Genomic DNA, 21,588 nt, shown 5'->3' on the forward strand with positions numbered 1-21,588 from the left:
CAGCACCGCCCTCTGCTCTGTAGGAGAAGGTGTTTACCCAAATGAATGCTGTGAGGCGGATTCAATATGTACACCTCCAAAGCAAATTTAGTATTTATTTTTGGAACCATGCAAAATAAAGTAAAATTTAAAACAAAAAAAGCATATCTTGACAAAATGCAGAGAAGAAAATAGGCAAGAGAAAGAGGTGTGGAGAGGGAATGAACAAATCGGTCACACGAAGCCACATGAATGTGTAGAGAAATGACCTTTGTGACAAGGTACTAAGACTTTATTAGTCATGGACTTTGATCTTTCTTAAAACACCGCTTGTCCTTATCCCATGCAAAACACCCTGCCTTTTTCCTACAGCAAAAATCAGTGTCAGCTTCTGTAAGTTGCTCTTCACCTTGGATAAACTGCTTTTCTCTGCACTAGCCTCCCCCGTGAAGGAGAACTGGATCACCCCATGAAGTCAGCCAAGCGTCTTCCTCTGGGACCAGATTTTTAGGCAGAATTTTCAAGTGAGGTGATTAGGTGTGGCTTCTTGCCTCACACTCCAAATTGAAAAAGAAAAAAGGAAAAAGAGAGAAAGAAATTCAGCTGATGGAAATTTCAGTGACACTGAAAATATCCCAAATAGGCAGCAATACCATGCAAATAGAAAATGCTTCTCAGGGCCCAAACGTTCTTTTGAAATAAGTATTACGAAGTTTCAATTTAAACTCTTTCTTGGGTGGTTTTGAAAAATCTTTCAACTAACTCTTTCAAAGAGCACAAGTCTGGTAAGTCTTCAGGAAAAAAACTACCAGTTCATATTATTTTTTACATTAAAGACTTCTGAAACAACATTAAACTTACAGAAAAATTGCAAGTACAGTACAAAAATTCTTTTCTTGAACTATTTGAGAGTAAATTTTCCACATGATGCTTCATTTCTCCCTAATACCTTAGTATGAAATTACTACTACCTAATCCTCAGACCCCATTCAATTTGCACCGGTTGCCCCAATACTGTCCTTTATAGCAAAAGGATCCAGTCGTAATTCTCCCTTTGGTCTGGAACAGTTTCTCGTCCCTTCTTTGATTTTCATGACCTTGACACTTTCGAAGATTACAGGCCAGCTATTCTGTAGAATGTTCTTCAGTGTGTGTTAGATGCTTTCTCATGACTGGATTGAGGCTCTGCATTTTTGATAGGACTATCACAGAAGTGATGCTGTGTTCTTTTCATTTCATCCTAACAGATGGCACATAATTTCAATTTTCCCATCACTGATGGTGTCCACTGCTATTGTGAAAGTCCTTCTTTTCCTCTTTGTAATTAACATTTACATTTCCGGTGTGCCTGTGATCCTTTAACCTTGTATATACCCGCACGCCCACCAGCTGAACTTCTCATGTCGCTGACCTCTTATTCTATATGAAGAGGGGAAACTGAAGGCACAGCTGGCGGCAGTGGTGGTTAAACCTGAAGGCTGTGGGGTCAGACACCTTTGGAATCTGGTCTCCACCATTCACAATCTTGTGACCTTGGGCAGGTCACTTAACTTCTTTGAAATTTAATATTCCCTCCTATAAACAGGGATAAAAATGGAGCCTACATCAAGAGGCTGCTGAATAGATTATTAGGGTTAGAACTAAGTAGAGCCTGGCCTATTTCAGGGATCCAGGAAATGGCAGGTCGCACAGTTGGACGCCGCCCCTCGAGGTTCCGCGGAGGAAGAGCAGCTCGCCTTCCTTCCCCGACCCGCTCCATCATTCGCCAGATCCTCTGCGCTGGCTCCGCCGCAGAATGACGACACCTCACCTCTGTGCCCTATTGCACCGACGCGATAGGCCATCGCTTATCAGATGCACAATCCAAGAAACTGTATCGTAGCATTAAGAGAGGAAAAAACGCTGCCACGTATACTAGGAAACAGCAGACGATTGTAAGACTTACCCAACTTCCAGGGATCTTACACCGTCAGGTACAAAGAAGCGCGGACAAACGGCATCTGTCGGAAGCAGGGCGCGTCTGGTTAAACGCGAAGGCGCCCTTCGCGCCGCCCCTCCCCGCGCCGCCGGCCGCGAGTTTCACTTTCCGTTCAGCGGGAAACGAAAGCCGGCGGCGGGCGGGGCGCGGGGACAGCGGGACGCGCCGCCGCGCGAGGAGCCGAGCTGTTCTCCCAGCGGCGGACTTCACGGCGGAGGCTGGACGCTCGCGTGGCGCTTGAGGCAAGTGTGGTGCTAACTTGGAAGGTTTCTTTCCAGCAAAGGCATCCAACGGGGTTCTGCTCAGATGCCGCCTGAATAACTAGGGAATTTGTTTGGGCTCTGCAAATTATCATGGTCTGTAGTCATTACACACAGATATTGGATCAATGAATTTTTTCCAGGCTAATGTATTTATTGGGACTTTTTGCATGACTTTGTGTTTAATTCAAAAAGAGATTACAAAAGCGTTGCAAGCTTGTAAAAAAATTCAAACAATGCAGACAAATGTGTAATGTAGAAACAGAAGGTTCTCTTAATCCACAACTCAGTGTCATTTTTGTGTATACCTTACCAGAAATTTCCCAGCGTACAGGTCTTTAAAATTGTTCTGTGATTTGCTTTTCTCCGCTTAACAGTATGTTTTGGACATCTTTTCATGGCAAGATACATAGATACGTCAACCTCGTTTTTAAAAATTGGTGCATAATATGAAAAATCCATCATTGATTTAAACGGTTCATCAGTTCATGGACATTTAGGTTGTTTCCAGTTTTTTATGGTGAGGAAGATTGTCCCTGAGCTAACACCTGTGCTAGTCTTCCTCTATTTTGTTGGTGGGCATCAGCCACAGCGTGGCTTGATGAGCGGTGTGCAGGTCTGTGCCTGGATCCGGGCCTGTGACTCCCAGGCCGCCCACCGGGCTGCGGGAGCTCAACCACTACCCACCGGCTGGCGGGTTGTTTCCAGTTTTTTTTTTTTTTTTTTGAGAGAAGATTAGCACTGAGCTAACATCTGCTGCCAATTCTCCTCTTTTTGCTGAGGAAGACTGGCCCTAAGCTAAACTCCGTGCCCATCTTCCTCTACATTATATGTGGGGCGCCTACCACAGCGTGGCTTTTGCCAAGCAGTGCCATGTCCACACCCGGGATCCGAACCAGTGAACCCTGGGCCGCCAAAGCAGAACGTGTGCACTTAACCACTGTGCCACTGGGCCGGCCCCTGTTTCCAGTTTTAATGGAATCGTTGACGTAGCCGTGAGCATCATTTTGTGTACTCATTCATGTGAATATGTAAGTATATTTGTGGAAAATTCCTAGAAGTGGAATTGCTGGGTCAGTGGGAATACATATTGAGAAATTTGAAAGATTTTGTTAAATTGTGCAAATCAGAGTGTTTTAGTCTTAATCCCCCTCCTTCTTCCTCCTTTTTCCTGGAAGAAAGCTACATTTAGAGCTTTTAATATAAAACTCCGTTTTTCCCACAACTAGAAGGACCTGCAACTAAGATATACAACTATGTACAGGGGCGGTTTGGGGAGATAAAGCAGAAAAAAAAAAAAGATTGGCAACAGTTGTTAGCCCAGGTGCCAATCTTTAAAAAAATAAATAAAACTCCTTTTTATGACCCCTGAAATCTGGGTTCAAAGTGTTTGAAAATTAAAGCAGAGGCTTGCATGCTTTACAGCATTGAGATAGTTATACTTCAAATTGTTCCAGAAAACAAGGCAAATATTTTTAAACATTTTAAAACATTTCTTTTTAATGTTACATTTGCATTGTGCAGAGTGAGGCACAGGGTTAGCGCTAGACATCGAGGCCGTTGCATGTGTTTTTAGGAACCAAATAGGTGGGTGAGTGACACAGGTGTACAGCTCCGTCTTGATTTATGGAGCACTGTCAGAGAACTAAAAAAAAAAGCCACCCTTTTTGTTTGTTTTTCTTTTTCAGTATTAAGAAATGTATTGCCCAATTTCGGCACTTTTAGACAATGATGGGCTTGCAAAGGGGAAAATATTTAATACGTGCACAACCTCAAAGAAGATATGTCCCGATGCCTTCCATGTGGGCTGTTTCTGTCGCAGAGAGCAGCTGCAAAGATTCCCACTGGCTTGGGTTTCGTGTGGTGTGTTCTCATCTGTGTGCCCAGCAACGCACTCAGGAAACGCACAACAGATGGCTGAGGATGAGGTCTGAATTTGTTCTTGCCACGATGGGTGGGATTTGGAAGGCTGTGAGGTGGCTTGTCGTGTTCCAGTCAGGTTAATTTTGTTCCTCTTAGGGCCCTTAAAGACAAGTCAGTTTTCCTTGCAGACAATCTAGTTGTGAGTGAAGAGCCCAGTTAGAGACTGGGACAACCTCAGGTTTCCTGCATCATGTTTTTTGCTGTTTCTCCAAAGACTCTGTTTGATTCTGTGGCTACACTGATGGTGGGCGTAAGCCAGCGCTTCTATCGTTCAAATCTCCCAAGTATTTTAAGGGCAAACATTTTGGAAGGGTCGGAGCTAAGTTAGTTTAGTTCTTTGGAACCAAACATTTTTTTAAAATAATAGACTTTATTTTTTAGGGCACTTTTAGGTTGACGCAAAATTGAGTGGGAAGCATAGAGAGTTCCAATATGCCCCCTGCCCCTACACAAGCACAGCCTCCCCCACTGTCAACGTCTTGCACCAGAGTGCTTGGAATTTGGTGAATTTACATTGACACATCATCTTCCACAGTTCATACCATGCAATAGGACTCACTTTTGGTGTTGTACATTCTGTGGGTTCTGATGGAGGTATAATGACACATACCCACCTTTATAGTATCATACAGATTAATTTCACTGTCTTAAGAATCCTCTGTTGGAGCCATGTTTTTGCATCAGGGCTTGAGTTTGAAAATTTAACTTCCTTGGAATATAGCCGTTCTCTTTTCTGTGGTGGGTGCTTGTTGCCACCTGCTTAGCTCAAGTGCATGCTCTCTTTCCAGTCTGCCTTTCCCCATCCTTTTTAGATCTCTAAGTTTCACTTTCCTTCCTTCTGTTGCCCCACCTACCCGTCTCCCTTCTGTGATCAGCTCTGAAGGTTGCTGCCTTTTCCTCTTACCCCTTTGGGATCTGGCCTGCTAGCCTGCCTAAATGATACACTACACTGGGTTTTACTGCCATATTTGGTTGTATTTACCATATTTTCGAGGTCTTGACAGAGTGTAGAACAATGTCTCTAGAAAACACAGGCTGGCCCCTTTCTGCTTTGTTTCATCAGGTTTCCCTCCGTGTGGTCTCCAAATCCTATTTCTTGCTGTGGGATTGTCTACTGCCATCATTTCTCTTTCTGCTTGGCTTTCCTAGGTGGAGCCTCGTAAGAAGAACTACTGTTTATGACTATTGAAAGCAAATATTTACTAAGAAAAAGAGGTTGTTATTTGAGCCATTTAACATGAATTTAATAATATATGCCACTTATACTTAGTTGTTTCCCAACTTCAGATGTTCTCCTTTCCTTCAGATTTTGTAGAAGAATTAAAAAAAAATTCTAACACTTTTCATCCATAATTCATTAATTTTTTGAATCTTGGAATAGGAACACTGTTGCCAATAAAGATTCCCTTAGAAGACGTTAAATCTATTTCCTAAATAAATGATTGCTTATTTAAAAATTACATATTAGTTAATGACAGGAAATTTGAAAATTAAGAGAAATAATCAAGAAAAAGACAAAAATGATTTGTCATCCCACCAATAAGAGTTACCCTTTAATGACATTTTTGGTATATTTTGTCTCAGTCTTTTTCCTGTGAGTGTGAGTGTGTATAGTTATATTTATGTTTTATAAAATTAGGTTCATACCATATGATTTCTTTATAATTTCTTTTTTATTCAATGAAATATATAGTCATTTCCCCATCTTTATTAAACTGTCTAAAATGATTTTAATGTCACAATAGTATCACATTTTATGGGTGTGTCATAATTTACTTTTGTTGTTGCATTTCCTTTTTTTTGGCCATTGTAAACAGTGCTGCAGCCCTTGAATTTGAAAGTGTACTTTTATGTTTTGGCAGTTGACAACAACAACAAAATCCCCCTTTAAAAAATCATCTAGTGTTAATTAAGGAAGAACAAAAAGGTCCTTAAAAGGATGGACAAAAATGATAACAGAATGATTTTACCACAATCTCCTAAATGCTCCCGATTTTTCTTATCAATGTTTCATTTTACTTTATTTGTAGAACACAGAAAAAAAAAGGCCATAAAAATGAATTTTGGCAAAGAATCTCTTACATAGATGTTCGTATGTCTCTCTCATTGTTTCCTGAAGATAGAGTGCTAGCAGTAGAGTTAGTATTAATCAGTACTCTTCCAGCTACAAGTAAGAGGAACCCGTTTCACACTAACTTTAAGACAGCAGAGGGGACTAGGAGTGGAGAAGTTTGGTGGGCAGGCAGATTGAGGCTTGGCTGGATCTGGGCCATAAGCTGGTGGCGTCAGGATTCTGTCTGTCTCACTCCATCTCTCGGCTCTGTTTCTTTTCGGTGGCTCTTTACTTTGGCTGGTGAGTTTTGTTCCTGTGGTGGAAAAGATGGTCTGATTTACGTCCTTGCAGCTTGAACCCCATCTAAGAAGTCTGGGTGCTGATTGTGATCAACCCTGATTGGGTCACGTGACCTTTGCTGAAGGAGCCACCATGAACACTCTGCAGCCAGGCCTGGGTCATGTGACCACCCTTTGAGCTGGGGAGTGGAACTGGGGGGTTGGGGTGAGTGCCACCCAGTCCTCATAGTCTGAAAATGGAGACAGTTTTTGCAAAGAAAAAGTGAGTCTGCTACCGAAAGGAGAGGCACTGGGCTGGCAGAAATGACGGCTGTCCACTGTTATCATTTTTGAAGTTATGATATGTGTTACCAAATCGGTGTCCAGGCTGGCTGTCGCAGTGTCCACCACTCCCAGTGGCCATGTGTGGAGTGCCAGGGCAGTGGGGTAAATATGAAAAGTTGGCTGCCGCTGCTAGACCTGGACTGATAGATTTCTGTTGTCCATAGCTACACAAGTAAGCAGCATGAGGTTCTCACTAATGACTGCCTCAAATGGAAATACAGCAACCAGGAAACCATATACCTGTAGGGAGACTGATGCTGAGAGCGGTCTTCAGGAAACTCGTTGAAGACGGCCGCTCCGGGCTGGAACCCTTGCCCCGCCCGCCAGCCCTCAGCTGCCAGGGCTGCTGCATTCTTATTGTCTGGAGCAGCTTCTTGGCCTTTAATGCACATGTTGGACCTAGGAACCTTGTCAAAATGCAGGTTCCAATCCCGCAGGTCTGTGGGGCCCTGATATTCTGCCTTTTTAACAAGCTTTCAGGTGCTGCTGATGCTGCTGGTCCAGAGACCTGCCTTTCTTGTAGCAAGATGTTAGACCAGTGGTTTTCAATATTTTAAGAAAACAAAACAAAAAAATTCAGGACCCCACCCCCGTCAAGATAATAATTGTAATTTTAGTGTCTGTTAATTGAGAAAACACTGAAAATTACTGTGCATTTTGGAAAGCTTTTACATGACCTTATGTTTTTATAGTCATGACAGCATCTGCCTACCTTTTGGCACCTTTTGGCAGAACACTAAAGCTGAGTGTTAAAATCAATATTCAGTTACAGCTGAGGCCATCTGCGTCTCGCCTTTACTTAAACGCACAGCAATTCCAGCATCTTCGCTGGAGCTGAAGGACAGGAGGATGTTACAGCAGGTGTTGGATGAGAAATATTTGGATTCTCTAGAAGACTTTCTTGTAGCTACTTTTTCAGTAGGTTCCAGCAAACAAACTGCAGGCACTAAGTTCTGCAAACTGTAGGATTAAGGTTTTTTGGTGATTGTTACTGTTGGAGTGACCATCTAAGCACATGGTGTTTGCTGTTCCATAGTGTTTGAACATCTGAGTACCTGACAGAAAATTCCACCGTCTCCCTGGTGTCAGGTGGTGTGCGTGTCACTGATGCAGGGTGGTGGAGCTGCCCGCTGTCTTTCTCCTTTGGCCAGGACTTCTGTTCCATTCTCCTGTTCCATTCCTTCCTGAACACATACTGAAGGATGTGAACAGATCAATGTACGCAGGACAGGCTACATAATATGTGGGTCCCGTGGTAAAATAAAAACATGGGGCTCCTCGTTAAAAAATTGAGCATTTCAGGACTGCAGCAGGAGAACATTGAACCAAGCCCAGGCTCTTTTGAGTGCAGGTCTCTGTGCAGCTACACAGGTTGCACACTCAAGAAGCCAGTCCTGACTCCATGTTTGTGACTCCTAAACCATTCGTAGCCTTCGTCTTATTTGTCCCACTGTTGATGACAATTGTATGGCATTGACATTTTAAAAACTGGTTTTCCAGTCTATAAATATTTCTTCAGTCAGATTTGCGAGGAGAGAATCCTGGCTGAATTTGTCATTAATCCGCTATGTCGTTAAGTTTAAAAGAGACTCTGGTTGTTTCTGTCTGTTCAGATGCCTGATGTACGTGATATAGAAGTAGCACATTTAAAATGATCATTTTTTTTCTTCGCGTACACAGCAGAATATAAGTCAGGAAAATTATTTTTAGGAACATGTTTTCCAGAGCAATTCTAGGATTCCTAGGAGTCATAGTTTGGGCAACTCTCAAAAGTCGAGAGTTTCATTTCCAGCTAGTGAATGGAGTGATAACCTAAGGCAATCATTTGGATAACGGTTTTTAGCGCCATAAATAGACTAAACACTATGAAGAGCAGTGTGCTTGATCCGTTTGTGTAGTCTGCGATTTTTGAAGTTTGACTAGTCAGAACAAACTGTGTTGGGTATCTTGTTTTTCTCTAAGCTTTCTTCTTTTTTTCCAGATTTTTTATATTCTTTATTACAGCTGGATTGAATGATGATTTATTATTGATCTTTTAGTATATATGTTTGGAGTTTTTCCTCCTCATGATAATTTGAAGTGGTAAACTTGACGTTCTGCTTTTAATTCATCTTCACAAGATGTGAAGAATTTGCAAATAGGCTTTTTCTTGAAAAACTTATGACTTAATTGGGATTAAATAATTAAAACTTAAATATAATTCTTAAAGATTATCTTGTTTAATATTAGGAATGCTGGTATGCCAAACAATTTTATAAATATAGAATTGATACAGTCTTAACTCTATTATTTTAAATTACTTTTAAAATTTAAAAAATAGTTGTAAGCCCCCAAAATATAATATTCTTCATAAACGATTCAGCACATTTATTCTCTCTTTAATATATGTATTAATTTCAATTGCTTTTTAAGATTTTTAAATAATAGTTTTATATGTAAAGTTAGTGGCCCAAACCATTCATTATTGCAGCATCTTACTTTTGCAGTGAAAATTATGTTTTTATATCTCAGCATATAAAATAGATGAGATTTTCTACCCTAAGTTACGTGTGGGATATTTGCAACTGGATATGCAGATATATTAACTATTGGTCCAAGTGACCCCCCTTTTTGTTACACTGATTACATATGGTGGTGGCCAAAGCAATCACTTGGTCACGAACAAGCGCAGGGACCCAAGACATGCTGCTGAAGTGGGCGTTTGGTTATTTGGCCTTTCAAAGGCTGGGGCCAGATTGGAAGCAGACGAGCAGATCTTGGCTAAGTAATGATGTCGAAGCCACACTTTGGGGCTTTCCTACCTCCTCTGAAAAATTTGAGTCTTGATACAACATTTAGAATGCATTTGGATGCAGTGCCACTTTCATTAAGTGCCCTGGCTGTAGATGAGAATGACTTATCTTTCCATATGATTTAGAGTTTTCATATTATGTCTTTTATTATTTGTTGTTTAATGTGTGCTCGTTTTTATTTACTTGGTATGCTGCGTGGCAGTTCTTCTTGAGCTCATTTCTACCTGGATATTCCTCGTATGTTTGACTAGGGGACAGTCATACCCAAACTCGGTTTGACTTCGGCCTTTCTCCCCCAGGAGGCAGTACAGTAAGAGCTTTTGGATGACACTTCTGCCCTTAAGGGCTCTTCATAACAGTCAGTTAAAACTGAGTGTTGTTGGGGAAAATCCACAAAGTGATTTTTAATTCAGATTTGTCATCAATTGTGTTGTCTCTGCCTTAGTGCTTGAGCTGCGCACGTGCTCCGCACAGGGAGAAGAGTGATTCTCTTCGGCCCATTTGAGACCCTGTCTGTTTTCCTCAGACCATTAGCCTTGACTCCACGTTCCAATTAATTATTTAACTAATGAATAATAAAATAAACATGTATGACACCCCTTCACCTCCAAACTAGAATATTCCTAGCAATAATCTGCTCTCCACTTGTCTCATCCCTCTGCCCTCCATCAGAAGTAATCACCTGATCTTTGTGATTTTCATTATTTATTTAAAAAGCTGTATCACATACACACACGTATCGATGCCTAAACAACATAATGTTCCATTTTCCTTCAGTTTGAATCTACAAAAAGAAATATTATATATTGTCCTCCATGAATTGCTTTTTCAACTCAATATTATGTTTCTAAGATTCACGATATTGTGACATGTGCTGTCGTTCACTCAGATGTACTGATAAATATTATTTCATTGTGTAAATTTTTTACAGCTTATGCAGTCATTCCTCTGTGGATTGGGTTGAACACTTGGGTTGTTTCCATGTTTTTGCTATTATAAACAGTGCTGCTGGGAACATTTTTGTATATGTCTCCAGGGACACATATAGGAATTTCTCTTGGAATTTTTGGGTTGAAGTTAAGTGAATGTTTAACTTTACAACGTGATGCCAAATTGTTTTTCCAAGTGATTGTGCCATTTCACACCCTTTCCCTAGTAGTATATAAAAGATCCTTTTTATCCACATCCCCTCCAACACTGGGTTCAATCAGAATTCTTAATTGTTGCCGATTGAGTAGTGTAAAATGGTACTCATTGTGGTTAGGGTTTGCATTTCCCTGACTACTAGTGACCGGTTACTTTTTATAAAAATTAAAATTCTGGAACTTTTGCATTTTATTCCAGTCTTAGTTTGGATTCACCTCTGCGATTCTTACAGTCCTTTGCACACTGTTCCTTGCATCCTCCTTCCCCAGCCATGGATCTTTTTCACACATTACCTGCCTTGCCTCAAGATGCCCATTTTTTCAAACCATACTCTTTCCTTTTAAATAAACTCAGTTCCAGACTCACCTTTTCTATGAAACCTATCCTTGTAAACATCAGTGAACTTGGGTTACTTCATTTAAGCACTGTGTCCTGACATACCTCTCACACTGCTGGTCAGAGTATAAACTGGTGCAAGGCATTTAGCAACATATATTAAGAACCTTAAACTTTGTGCACTTCGTTTCTCCTAAACCTTGATTTAGCAGCTCATTGTGTCTGATGGGCAGATAAGTTAGAGGGCTGCAGATTTGTTTGCATGGGGACAGCGGGGAACAACTGAGGAAATCTTGCATATATGCCCCTGAGTAGGAGAGAAGGGAGATGTAGAGAAGACAGTATGGTTTATGCTTCTCAGCTGAGACCTGGGGACCGGACCGAGAACCCTGGAGAGAGTGGCTGCAGGCAGAGGTTGAAGCCTTTTCCAAAGGGACTTGGTGAAACCAAAAGGCACAAGGCAGTGGGAGGAGCTGGGCCTGTATCCTGCTTCCGCATTCAGCCCCTACTTGGAGATACAAGGGGATCTTCGTGCATTGATTACTGTGTCTGGCAGTGCCCTGCGGGTACCCGGTGGACATTCACAGACGGGTAGTGGCAGGGTACAGTGGTTGTGACCTTGTTCCAAAACACATGAGAGACTCCTCCTAAAATTCCAGAACATGCTGGGGAGAGTGTACAGGTGGCTGAAGTCTGTGTTGTCAGGAGGAAGTAAAAGACGAGGCGGCTTTGGATATTGTGGTCAATATGACCTCATTTATAGTTACCGTTTTGTTGTGTCCTTGGACCTTTGGTTTGCATGAGGAAAAATCAAACAGGTAGAGAAAAATTTTATGCCTAAAAATGTTCACTTCTGTATTTTTTATAATTGTAAAAAATTGTAAACAACCAGAGTATTCCACAATGTTTTGTTACTATATCAGGCATCAAAAAAAAATTTATGAAGAGCTTATAATGACTTCTTCTTATAAGGTGAAAAGGGAAAAGCAGTACAGTATCAACCATGGCAAAAATACATAGGAAGAAAGATTGAGAAGATAGATGGTGGTTATCCCTAGGTCCTGGGATTATGAGTAATTTATATTTCCTTCATTATACATTTTTGCGATTTGCAAATTTTCTTCATAAGTTAGCATTATTTGAAAAATAACAATCTTAAACATTATAATAAAAATCTTAAAAGAAAAGTATTTTTTCCTTGGAGGCCCTTTGTGTGTAAGGGGACCGTCTTCTCCAGAAACAGCCGTGAGTTCTCTTTCTGGCTGCTGTGGTAATTCTCTAGGAAACGTAGTTGAGTGGGACACATTTGAATGCTCCTACTTGAATTAAAATGAATATCTAGATGGAAGAATCACAGGCTTCAGGTTTGGAAGGGAAGTGAAAGATCCCAGCCCCCATTTACTGTTCAGTTCCTTTCTTCAGGGGCTGGCTCAGCCTCTGCTTCAACACCTCCAAGAGGGACAAATTTCAGCTGCTGGAGCTGGCTCCCTGGCCATGAGAAAGTTCCTATTTTCAGATGAAATCTCTTTGTAGTTTCACACAGTAGGGAATTTGAACCCCCCCCCCCCCCCCGCAAGCCCCAAAGACAAGAAGTCTCTGTCTGTGTCCCCTCCACATCGTGGCCTTTTAGCTGTGCGAACACGGCTGTTTTATTGCCTGTGGTACTCGTTCATTCATTCAGTGGTTGTTTATTGAATGCCTATCATGCACTGCACAAGGTGTAGTGGAAGTAGTTGAAAACACACAGTCCCTACCTTCCAGGTGCTCACAGTTTAGGGTCTCAGGTCAGATGCTGAGAGTCTAAGATGTGCCTGTGGGAGGTTTATTGGGGAGTACCCTTGGGAACAACAGCTGGAATGGGTGAGCAAAGCAGGGATGGGCAGAGAGAAGAATTGAACTGCCAAACAGTTGCAACAGAGGCCTCGGCTCGTCCTGAGCGGAGCTCTGGGGCTGGATGACCCTTCAGAGCTATTTCACCTTGAGGTAAGGCCTTTATCCCCGTTGTTCAGCCGCTGGATAGGGATTGGCTGGCTTTCTTCTCTGAGGTAAATTCCTGGAGAGGGACTCAGCTGGGAGCTGTTAACCACCAGCACTTCCCTCAGCCTGGGAGTGGCATCTGTCCCGCAGGAGGAGTCCGGGCGGTGCATCACCATCCACCACACGTGGAGAGACAGTTATTCCCCACATTAGAACATGAAGAGTCAATTATTTAAGTTGCTCTGTGTACAAAGTGCGTGGGAGCATTGACAACACTCAGGCCCATCTGAGGAGCCCGGACAGGCTAACCCCCTCCAAGACTTGGCTCTTTGGAATCAGAACTGATCACATGAATATGCTTTCTCCCTTCTCTTATCCTTACCTACTTGCTGTGTGTTTCCACAGAGGTCCCACCAAGGCTGGCTCCTGTGAGCTCTTCTTGGAAGTGAGGTCGTGCAGTCCTAAAGACACGCCGGGCAGCTGGCGGCCTGGGGATTTTGGAGTGGTCACTAATGGGCAAGGTGTTTGGTGTTCCTGAAGATACTTGCTGGTCAGTCCTGGCTGAGTCTCAGCATTGTGCGGCAGAAGCCGTCGAGAAGAAGGCAGAAGACAGCAACATGAAGAAGAAGCGGGAGCGGCTAAGAGAATGGTTCAGTGCCTGGGACTGCCCTCATGGTCATTAGATCCCTCCTATTTTTCTCTTTTTGACTGCGTAGAAATGCTTCACTCACTCACTGTACTCTGGAACAGTAGAGCTTTGTGGCTAACGACTTCTGATCTCTTGTGCCTCCCTTTCTGCATCTGTAATGTGGGAATAATCATAGTACTGAGGGCAGAGGGTTGTTAGGAGGAATGAATGAGATAATCCATGGAAACTGCTTCAAACCAATGCTTGGCATGGAGCAGCTCTCAGGATCATCTCCCGTTTTTAGTGCCTGTGTGTCTAGGGGCCCAGAGCTTCTGCTGATTGGGGAGGAGAAATCCGCACTTACCTGCTGCCCTGGATCTTTCCGTTCTTGTTACCCTGTCTTGTATGCACCACAAGCCTTTTCCCCATGAGCTCTGGGATTAGTGGTACTCCCTTCCTCTTAAATAACTCATCTCGTGGAGTGTGCTGGCCCAGGGCTGGGCTGGGAAAGGAGAGGCTGGTTGCTGGTGGGTCAGAGAATTGCTATCTTTTGGTTTTCTCATGTCCTCATCAGTTCCTTCTAGTTTCCAGCCTCTTGGGGTGAGTTTAGATTAGCGGATTGCCTCAGAAGCTTTCTTTTGATTTCCTCCAGCTATGTGGTGGGGCCTGGGCAGGGGCCTTTCCACTGGAGTCCAAAATAGACCAGCTGGGACATTCCTCTTATCCCCGAGCCCCGTAGATGCCCATTCTGACTCAACTCTGAGAGGAGCGTTTTGAATGAGAACTCATAATTCTCCCAGTTATGCTTTCTGTAATGTTTTTTTCTTTTCCTTTGCTCTTACAACAAATCTTGTACTACTCATTTGACAATGAGTAATATGCTTTCTTGTGACGTCTCTTGTTTCCTAATGGACTGTTAAAACTTCTACTGCTATTTTGCTTTTCAGAGGCTCGTGCTTTCTCTCTCTTCTCCAATTTGTTTGCAAGCTCCTTAGTGAATTCTTTGTACCTCTGAGAATACAGGATTTCATGTCCTTAGTAGATTCTAGAAAAACATTTTTTTTTAAAGATTGGCACCTTAGCTAACAGCTGTTGCCAATCTTCTTCTTCTTCTTCTTTTTTTCTTCTTCTTCTCCCCAAAGCCTCCCAGTACGTAGTTGTATATTCCAGTTGTAAGTGCCTCTGGCTGTGCTATGTGGGACGCCGCCTCAGCATGGCCTGATGAGTGGTGCCGTGTCCACGCCCGGGATCTGAACCGGCGAAACCCCGGGGCCGCCGAAGCGGAGTGCGTGAACTCAACCACTCGGCCACGGGGCTGACTCCTAGAAAAACATTTGATTTTTGTTAAATCCCTTAGGTAGGCCTTGCCCTCAGTGTTTTGTTCTCTTCTCTTTATAGGCCCGGTTGGTTTACACAACATTGGACAGACCTGCTGCCTTAACTCCCTGCTTCAGGTATTGATCATGAACGTGGGCTTCACCAAGATATTGAAGCGGTAAGACTGTTATTCATGCTGAGAAACATTTATAGTATTTTCTGTTTTCAAATATTCAGTTGTTCACAGTGACTTGGAGTTTTAGAAGTCTTCTTTCAAAAGTTGCCAGAGAAAAGATCTTGTTGTCCCCATCTGGACTGCCCATTATGATCACCTAAGAAGTTTAAAAAAACATAAATGCCTAGTCCCACCCCCAGGCGTTTGGTTTCAGTTAGTCTAGGGTGGGGCCCAGGCCTTGGTACTTCTAAAAAGACTCCCCAAGTGATTTTAAAGTGCAGCCAGGCCTGCCAGCCAGTGATTTGGTTAGAAGGAAGTTGGGACTAGACCGGTGTCAAAGGAGGAGTAAATCAAGGGTAGGTCCACGGCTCTCTCCATTTTTTCCTCAAACAAAACACATTAACACACACATATGTACTTTGCGTATATCTACATATATATATAAATGCACACACATGTATGCTTTATCACACATCCTTTTCTGCCCTGTGCGTTCTCCTTTTTCCCTTCCATTGGCGTGGGCAATTGAGAGATGCCTATAATTTAATAAATCATTACCAGAGTACACTGGCATTGCTGCATGTTGCTCTTTCTTCCCAGGACCGAGACCAGTATTTCCTTTTCACCTTGGAGTGCTTCGGGCTGGCCATTTTGCCCTGGACCCGCGACCTCCAGCATGTGTCCTTCACTTTAGTGTGCTCGTTGGGCGGGAGAGGAGGGCAGGCAGCAGTGGAGCTTTTCTCTTCCTTTGGGGTGTGCTCTCTCTAGCCAGTTTGCCAGCATGGTGGTTCTCAACCTTATCTGTACATTTGAATCATCAGGGGAACTTAAAAATCTTGCTAACTGGGCCCCACCTCCGGAAATTCTGATGCAGTTAGTCTGCAGACCTGGAGACTGGTGTGGACGTGGTGATCTGTGAGCGTTCCCCCAGGTGATTGCGGTGTGCACCCAGCATGGAGAACCATGGGCTAAGCAGGTTCCTGCTTGTTCTTGCTCCGCAGGATAACAGTGCCAAGGGGAGCAGAAGAGCAGAGGAGGAACGTCCCCTTCCAGCTGCTCTTGTTGCTGGAGAAGATGCAGGACAGCCGACAGAAAGCAGTGCAACCCATGGAGCTCGCCTACTGTCTCCAGAAGTACAAAGTACCCTGTGAGACAGTCCTCCCAGCTCTGACCCCTGGCCTAGGGCCCCGAGGAGGGTGGGAGCTTGAGAAAGGGTAGGCAGAGGGGGAGGGACGGGGACTAGTGGTCATGGGCGAACGAGAAGGAAGTTAGGTAGATGGCGGACCCCTTGTATTGGAGACATTTGTATAGATCTGAAATGTTTTAAAGAGCCCACATTTTTACAGGTGCAGAATTGGTATTATTTGTGCACATACTACTTTCACACTCACTCTTTTTTTGCGTCTCAGTAGAGTAAGCCTAAGAGTCTCCTCAAAGCTGATTCAGTTTCAGGTAAAGAATCTGAGGAAAACAGAACATAGCATTAATAAGGAGAAACCATGTTCTGCAAAAGAATACTTATAAATGCGTTAGTTTTTTTAAAAACAGCTTTATTGAGATGTCTGTCACATACTATAAAATTCACCCACTGAAAAATGTACAGTGGCCGGCCCAGTGGTGTAGTGGTTAAGTTCACACGCTCTGCTTTGGTGGCCCGGGGTTCGTGGGGCCTGGGGTTCATGGGTTCGGATTCTGATGCGGACCCAGCACACCACTCATCAAGACATGCTGTGGTGGCATCCCAGATACGAAATAAAGGAAGATTGGCACAGATGTTAGCTCAGGGCCAATCTTCCTCACCAAAAAAAAAAAAAAAAAATAACAAAGAAAAATGTACAGTTAAGAGTATTTAGTGTATTCACAGAGTTGTGCAATCATCCTCACAATCTAATTTTGGAGCATCTTCATTACCCCCAAAAGAAACCCCATATCCATTAGCAGTCCCTCACCATTCTTCTAAATTTTATAATTTTAGCTCTTACGTTTAAATCTGTGTTTCATTTTGAGTTAATTTTTGTGAATGGTGTGAGGTAGGTGTCCAGCTGCATTCTTTTGCATCTTGGCATCCAGTTGTTCCAGTACCATTTCGTGAAGACTATTCTTTCCCCATTGAAGCATTTTGGTACTCTTATCAAAAATCAATTGACCATAAAAGTAGTTGTTTATTTCTGGACTCACATTCTATTTCATTGATCTTTATGTCTGTCCTTAAGCCAGAACCATACTGTCTTGATTACTGTAGCTTTGTAGTAAGTTTTGATATTAGAAAATGTGAGTCCTCCAATTTCATTCTTTTTCAATATTGTTTTGGCTCCCTGGCATTTCCATACAAATTTTAGGACCACCTTGTCAGTTTCTGCAAAAAAGCTAGCTGGGATTTTGATAGTGATGGCATTGAATCTGTGGATTAATTTGGGGAGTATTGCCATCTTAACACTGTTAAGTCTTCAGAACCATAAATATGGAATGCCTTTCAGTTTATTTGGGTCTTTTTAAATTTCTTTCAAAAATGGTTTGTAGTTTCAGTGTACAAGTCTTGCACTTCTTTTGCTAAATTTATTAATGTGTTTTTTGATACTATTGTAAATGGAATTCTTTTCTTAATTTTATTTTTCGGTTGTTATTGCTAGTTTATAAAATACGTGTGGTTTTTGTATATTGGTCTTATATCCACAATCTCCCTGAACTAATTTATTAGTTCTAATAATTCTTTTAGTAGATTCCTTAGGATATTTTATATACAAGATCATGTCATCTGCAAATAGAGGTGATTTTACCTCTTCCTTCCCAGTCTGGATGCCTTTTTATTTCCTTTTTGTGCCCAGTTGTTCTGGCTAGAATCTCCAATATGCTGTTGAATAGAAGTGGCAAGAACAGATATCCTTGTCTTGTTCCTGATCTTATGGGAAAGCATTGAGTGTTTCATACCTACGTGTGATGTCAGCTTTCATAGATGGCTTTTATCAAGTTGAGGAAGCTCTGTTCTGTTCCTATTTTGCTGAGTGTTTTTGTTAGGAAAGAGTGGTATTTTGTCAATGCTTTTCTGCATCAATTGAGATGATCATGTGGCTTTTGTCCTTTATTAATATGTTTTGTTACATTGATTTTTTTATTGAGATAACATTGGTTTGTAACACTATAAATTTCACATGTGCATCATTATATTTTGACTTCTGTATAGACTACATCATGTTGACCACCAAAAGTCTAGTTTCCATGTATCACTGTACAGATGTCCCTCTTTACCCCTTTTGTCTTCCTCCCTCTCCTCTTCCCCTCTGATAACCACCAATCTGTTCTCTGTATATATCTGTTTGTTACTGTTTTTTTAAAATCTTCCATATATGAGTGAAATTATCCAGTATTTGTTTTTCTCTGTTTGACTTATTTCTCTTAGCCTAATACTTTCAAGGTCCATCCATGTTGTTGCAAATGGCAGGATTTCATCTTTTTTATGGCTGAGTAGTATTCCATTGTGTGTGTGTGTGTGTGTGTGTGTATGCGTGTGTGTGTGTGAAGTGATATGTCATTGTGGTTTTGATTTGCATTTCCCTGATGATTAGTGATGTTGAACATCTTTTCATGTGCCTGTTGGCCATCTATATATCTTCTTTGGAAAAATGTTCAGATCTTCTGCCCATTTTTTAATACTTTCATTTTGTTGTTGTTGTTGTTGTTGAGTTGTTTGAGTTCTTTATATATTTTGGATATTAACCCCTTACGGGATATATGATTTACAGACATCTTCTCCCAATCAGTAGGTTGTCTTTCATTTTTTTCATAGTTTCCTTTGCAATGTGGAAGCTTTTTAGTCTGATGTAGTCCTAATTGTTTATTTTTCCTTTTCTTGCCCTTGCCTGAGTAGACAAGGTATTCAAAAAGATACTGCTAAGACTGATGTCAAAGAGGATACTTCCTATGTTTTCTTCTAGGAGTTTTAATGGTTTCAGGGCTTACATTCAAGTGTTCTGAGTTAATTTTGTGTATGAGGAGTTAAGTTTTGTGTACGATGTAAGATACAGTGCCCCACTTTCATTATTTTGCTTGTGGCTGTCCAGTTTTCCCAACACCATTTATTGAAGAGGGTTTTCTTTCTTCGTTGTATGTTTTTGGCTCCTTTGTTGAAAATTAGCTGTCTGTATATGTGTGGGATTACTTATGGGCTCTCAATTCTGTTCCATTGCCCTGTGTGTCTGTTTTTCTGCCACTACCATGCTGTTTTGATTACAACAGCTCTGTAGTGTACTTTGAAATCTGGAAGCGTGATGCCTCCAACTTTGTTCTTGTTTTTTTTTTTCAGAATTGCTTTGGCTACTCCGGGCCTTTTGTTGTTCCATATAAATTTTAGATTCTTTGTTCTATTTCCATAAAAAATGTCATTGGAATTTTGATAGAATTGCATTGAAACTGTAGATTGCTTCAGGTAATGTGGACATTTTAACTATATTAATTTTTTTAATCCATGAGCATGGAATATCTTTCCATTTCCTTGTGTCTTCTTTGATTTCTTTCAACAATGTCTTATAGTTTTCAGTGTATAGGTCTTTCACCTCCTTGGTTACATTTGCTCCTAGGTATTTTATTCTTTTTGTTGAGATTGTAAATGGGGTTGTATTCTTGATTTTTCTTTAGCTAGTAGTGTATAGAATTGCAACTGATTTTTGTGTGTTGATTTTGTACCCTGTAACTTTACTGTATTTGTTTATCATTTCTAAAAGTTTTTCTATGGATTCTTTAGGATTTTCTGTATATAAAGATATGTCATCTGCAAATAGTGACAGTTTTACTTCTTCCTTTCCAGTTTGGGTAGCTTTTATTTCTTTTTCTGCCTAATTGCTCTGGCTAGGACTTCCAATACTATGCTGAATAGGAGTGGTGAGAGTGGGCATCCTTGCCTGGTTCCTGTTCTTAGAGGGATGGCTTTGAGTTTTTCACCACTGAGTATGCTGTTAGCTGTGGGTATGTCATATATGGCCTTTATTATGTTGAGGTGCTTTCTTTCTATACCCATTTCATTCAGAGTTTTTATCATAAATGGATGCTGAATCTTGTCAAATGTTTTCTCTGCATCTGTTGAGATGATCATGTGATTTTTGTTCTTAATTTTGTTAATGTGGTGTATCACTTGATTGATTTGCAAATGTTTAACCATCCTTTCATCCCTGGATTAAATCCTATTTGATTGTGGTATGTGGTCCTTTTAATGTAGTGTTGTATTCAATTTGCTAGTATTTTGTTGAGAATTTTTGCATCTATGTTCATCAGTGACATTGGCCTGTAAGTTTCTTTTTTTACATTGTTCATTTAAGATGGATGTCTCCTTGTTGACTTTTGTCTGGATGTTCTATCCATTGGTGTAAGTGGAGTGTTAAATTCCTCTACTATTATTGTGTTGCTGTTAAGTTCTCCCTTAGGTCTGTTAATAGTTGCTTTATATACTTTGGTGCTCCTGTGTTAGGTGCATATATATTAATAAATGTTATGGCTTGTTGATGGATTGTCCCTTTTATTGTTACATAATGTCCATCTTTGTCTCTTGTCTTTTTTGGCTTGAAGTCTATTTTTTCTGTATAAGTATGGTAGTACCCACTAGTTTTTGGTTGCTATTTGCTTGGAGTATCATCTTCCGTCCTTTGGCTCTGAGCCGATGTTTGCGTTTGGAGCTGAGATGGTCTTCTGGAGGCAGCATATCAGTGGGTCTTATTTTTTTAATCCACCCAGCCATTCTGTGTCTTTTGATTGGTGAATCAATCCATTTCATTTAGGGTGATTATTGATATAAGAGGGCTTAATACTGCCATTTTATCTTTTGTTTTCTGGTTGCTCTATGTTTCCATTGCTTCTTTTTCCTTGTGTTTCTGCCTGCCATTTCAGTTTGGTGTTTTCTGTGATGTGTTTCTCAGGTTTCTCTTTGTTTATGTTTTGTGACTCTGCTCTGAGTTTTTGTTATGTGGTTACCATGAGGTTTGTATAAAAGGTCTCATAGATAAGATAGTGCTTTTTCTGCTGATAACATCTTATCTCCATTAGCCTATGCAGATTCCACCCTTTTCTTCTTCCCCTTTATGTTTTTGGGGTTGCAAATTTATCCCTTTTTTTGTGAACACATTATCAAACTGAAGTGGTTATACTTCCTTTTTTTTTGGTGAGGAAGATTGTCTCTGAGCTAACATCTGTGCCAATCTTTCCTCTATTTTGTATGAGGGACACTGCCACAGCATGGCTTGATGAGTGGTGCATAGGTCTGTGCCTGGGATCTGAACCTGCAAACCCTGGGCCGCCAAAGCAGAGTGTGCAAACTATGCCACTGGGCTGGTCCCGGTTATAGTTCTTTTTAATGCTTTATCTTCATTTAACTTTTATGTTATAATTAAGTGTTTACTAACCTTTTCTGATAGAGA

General features: G+C 41.4%; 1 protein-coding gene and 1 long non-coding RNA gene across 2 annotated transcripts in view; one reads left to right on the forward strand and one right to left on the reverse strand.

Moving 5' to 3' along the window:
* The window catches only part of LOC124243207 (uncharacterized), a 34,941-nt gene extending 32,915 nt beyond the window's left edge, over nt 1-2,026 (reverse strand). Inside the window, exon 1 of the long non-coding RNA XR_006889648.1 lies at nt 1,925-2,026. This is a non-coding gene — a long non-coding RNA (uncharacterized LOC124243207). The remainder of the gene's footprint in view (nt 1-1,924) is intronic.
* Nucleotides 2,027-2,069: 43 nt separating this feature from the next.
* USP18 (ubiquitin specific peptidase 18) overlaps nt 2,070-21,588 on the forward strand; it is a 47,468-nt gene continuing 27,949 nt past the window's right edge. Inside the window, exons 1-4 of the mRNA XM_046668752.1 lie at nt 2,070-2,199; nt 13,473-13,742; nt 15,094-15,190; nt 16,189-16,334. Coding sequence (XP_046524708.1) covers nt 13,580-13,742; nt 15,094-15,190; nt 16,189-16,334 — 406 coding nt within the window. The 5' untranslated portion in view covers nt 2,070-2,199; nt 13,473-13,579. The remainder of the gene's footprint in view (nt 2,200-13,472; nt 13,743-15,093; nt 15,191-16,188; nt 16,335-21,588) is intronic.

This window comes from Equus quagga, chromosome 1 (genome assembly GCF_021613505.1).
Source record: "Equus quagga isolate Etosha38 chromosome 1, UCLA_HA_Equagga_1.0, whole genome shotgun sequence".
Lineage (NCBI taxonomy): Eukaryota > Metazoa > Chordata > Mammalia > Perissodactyla > Equidae > Equus > Equus quagga.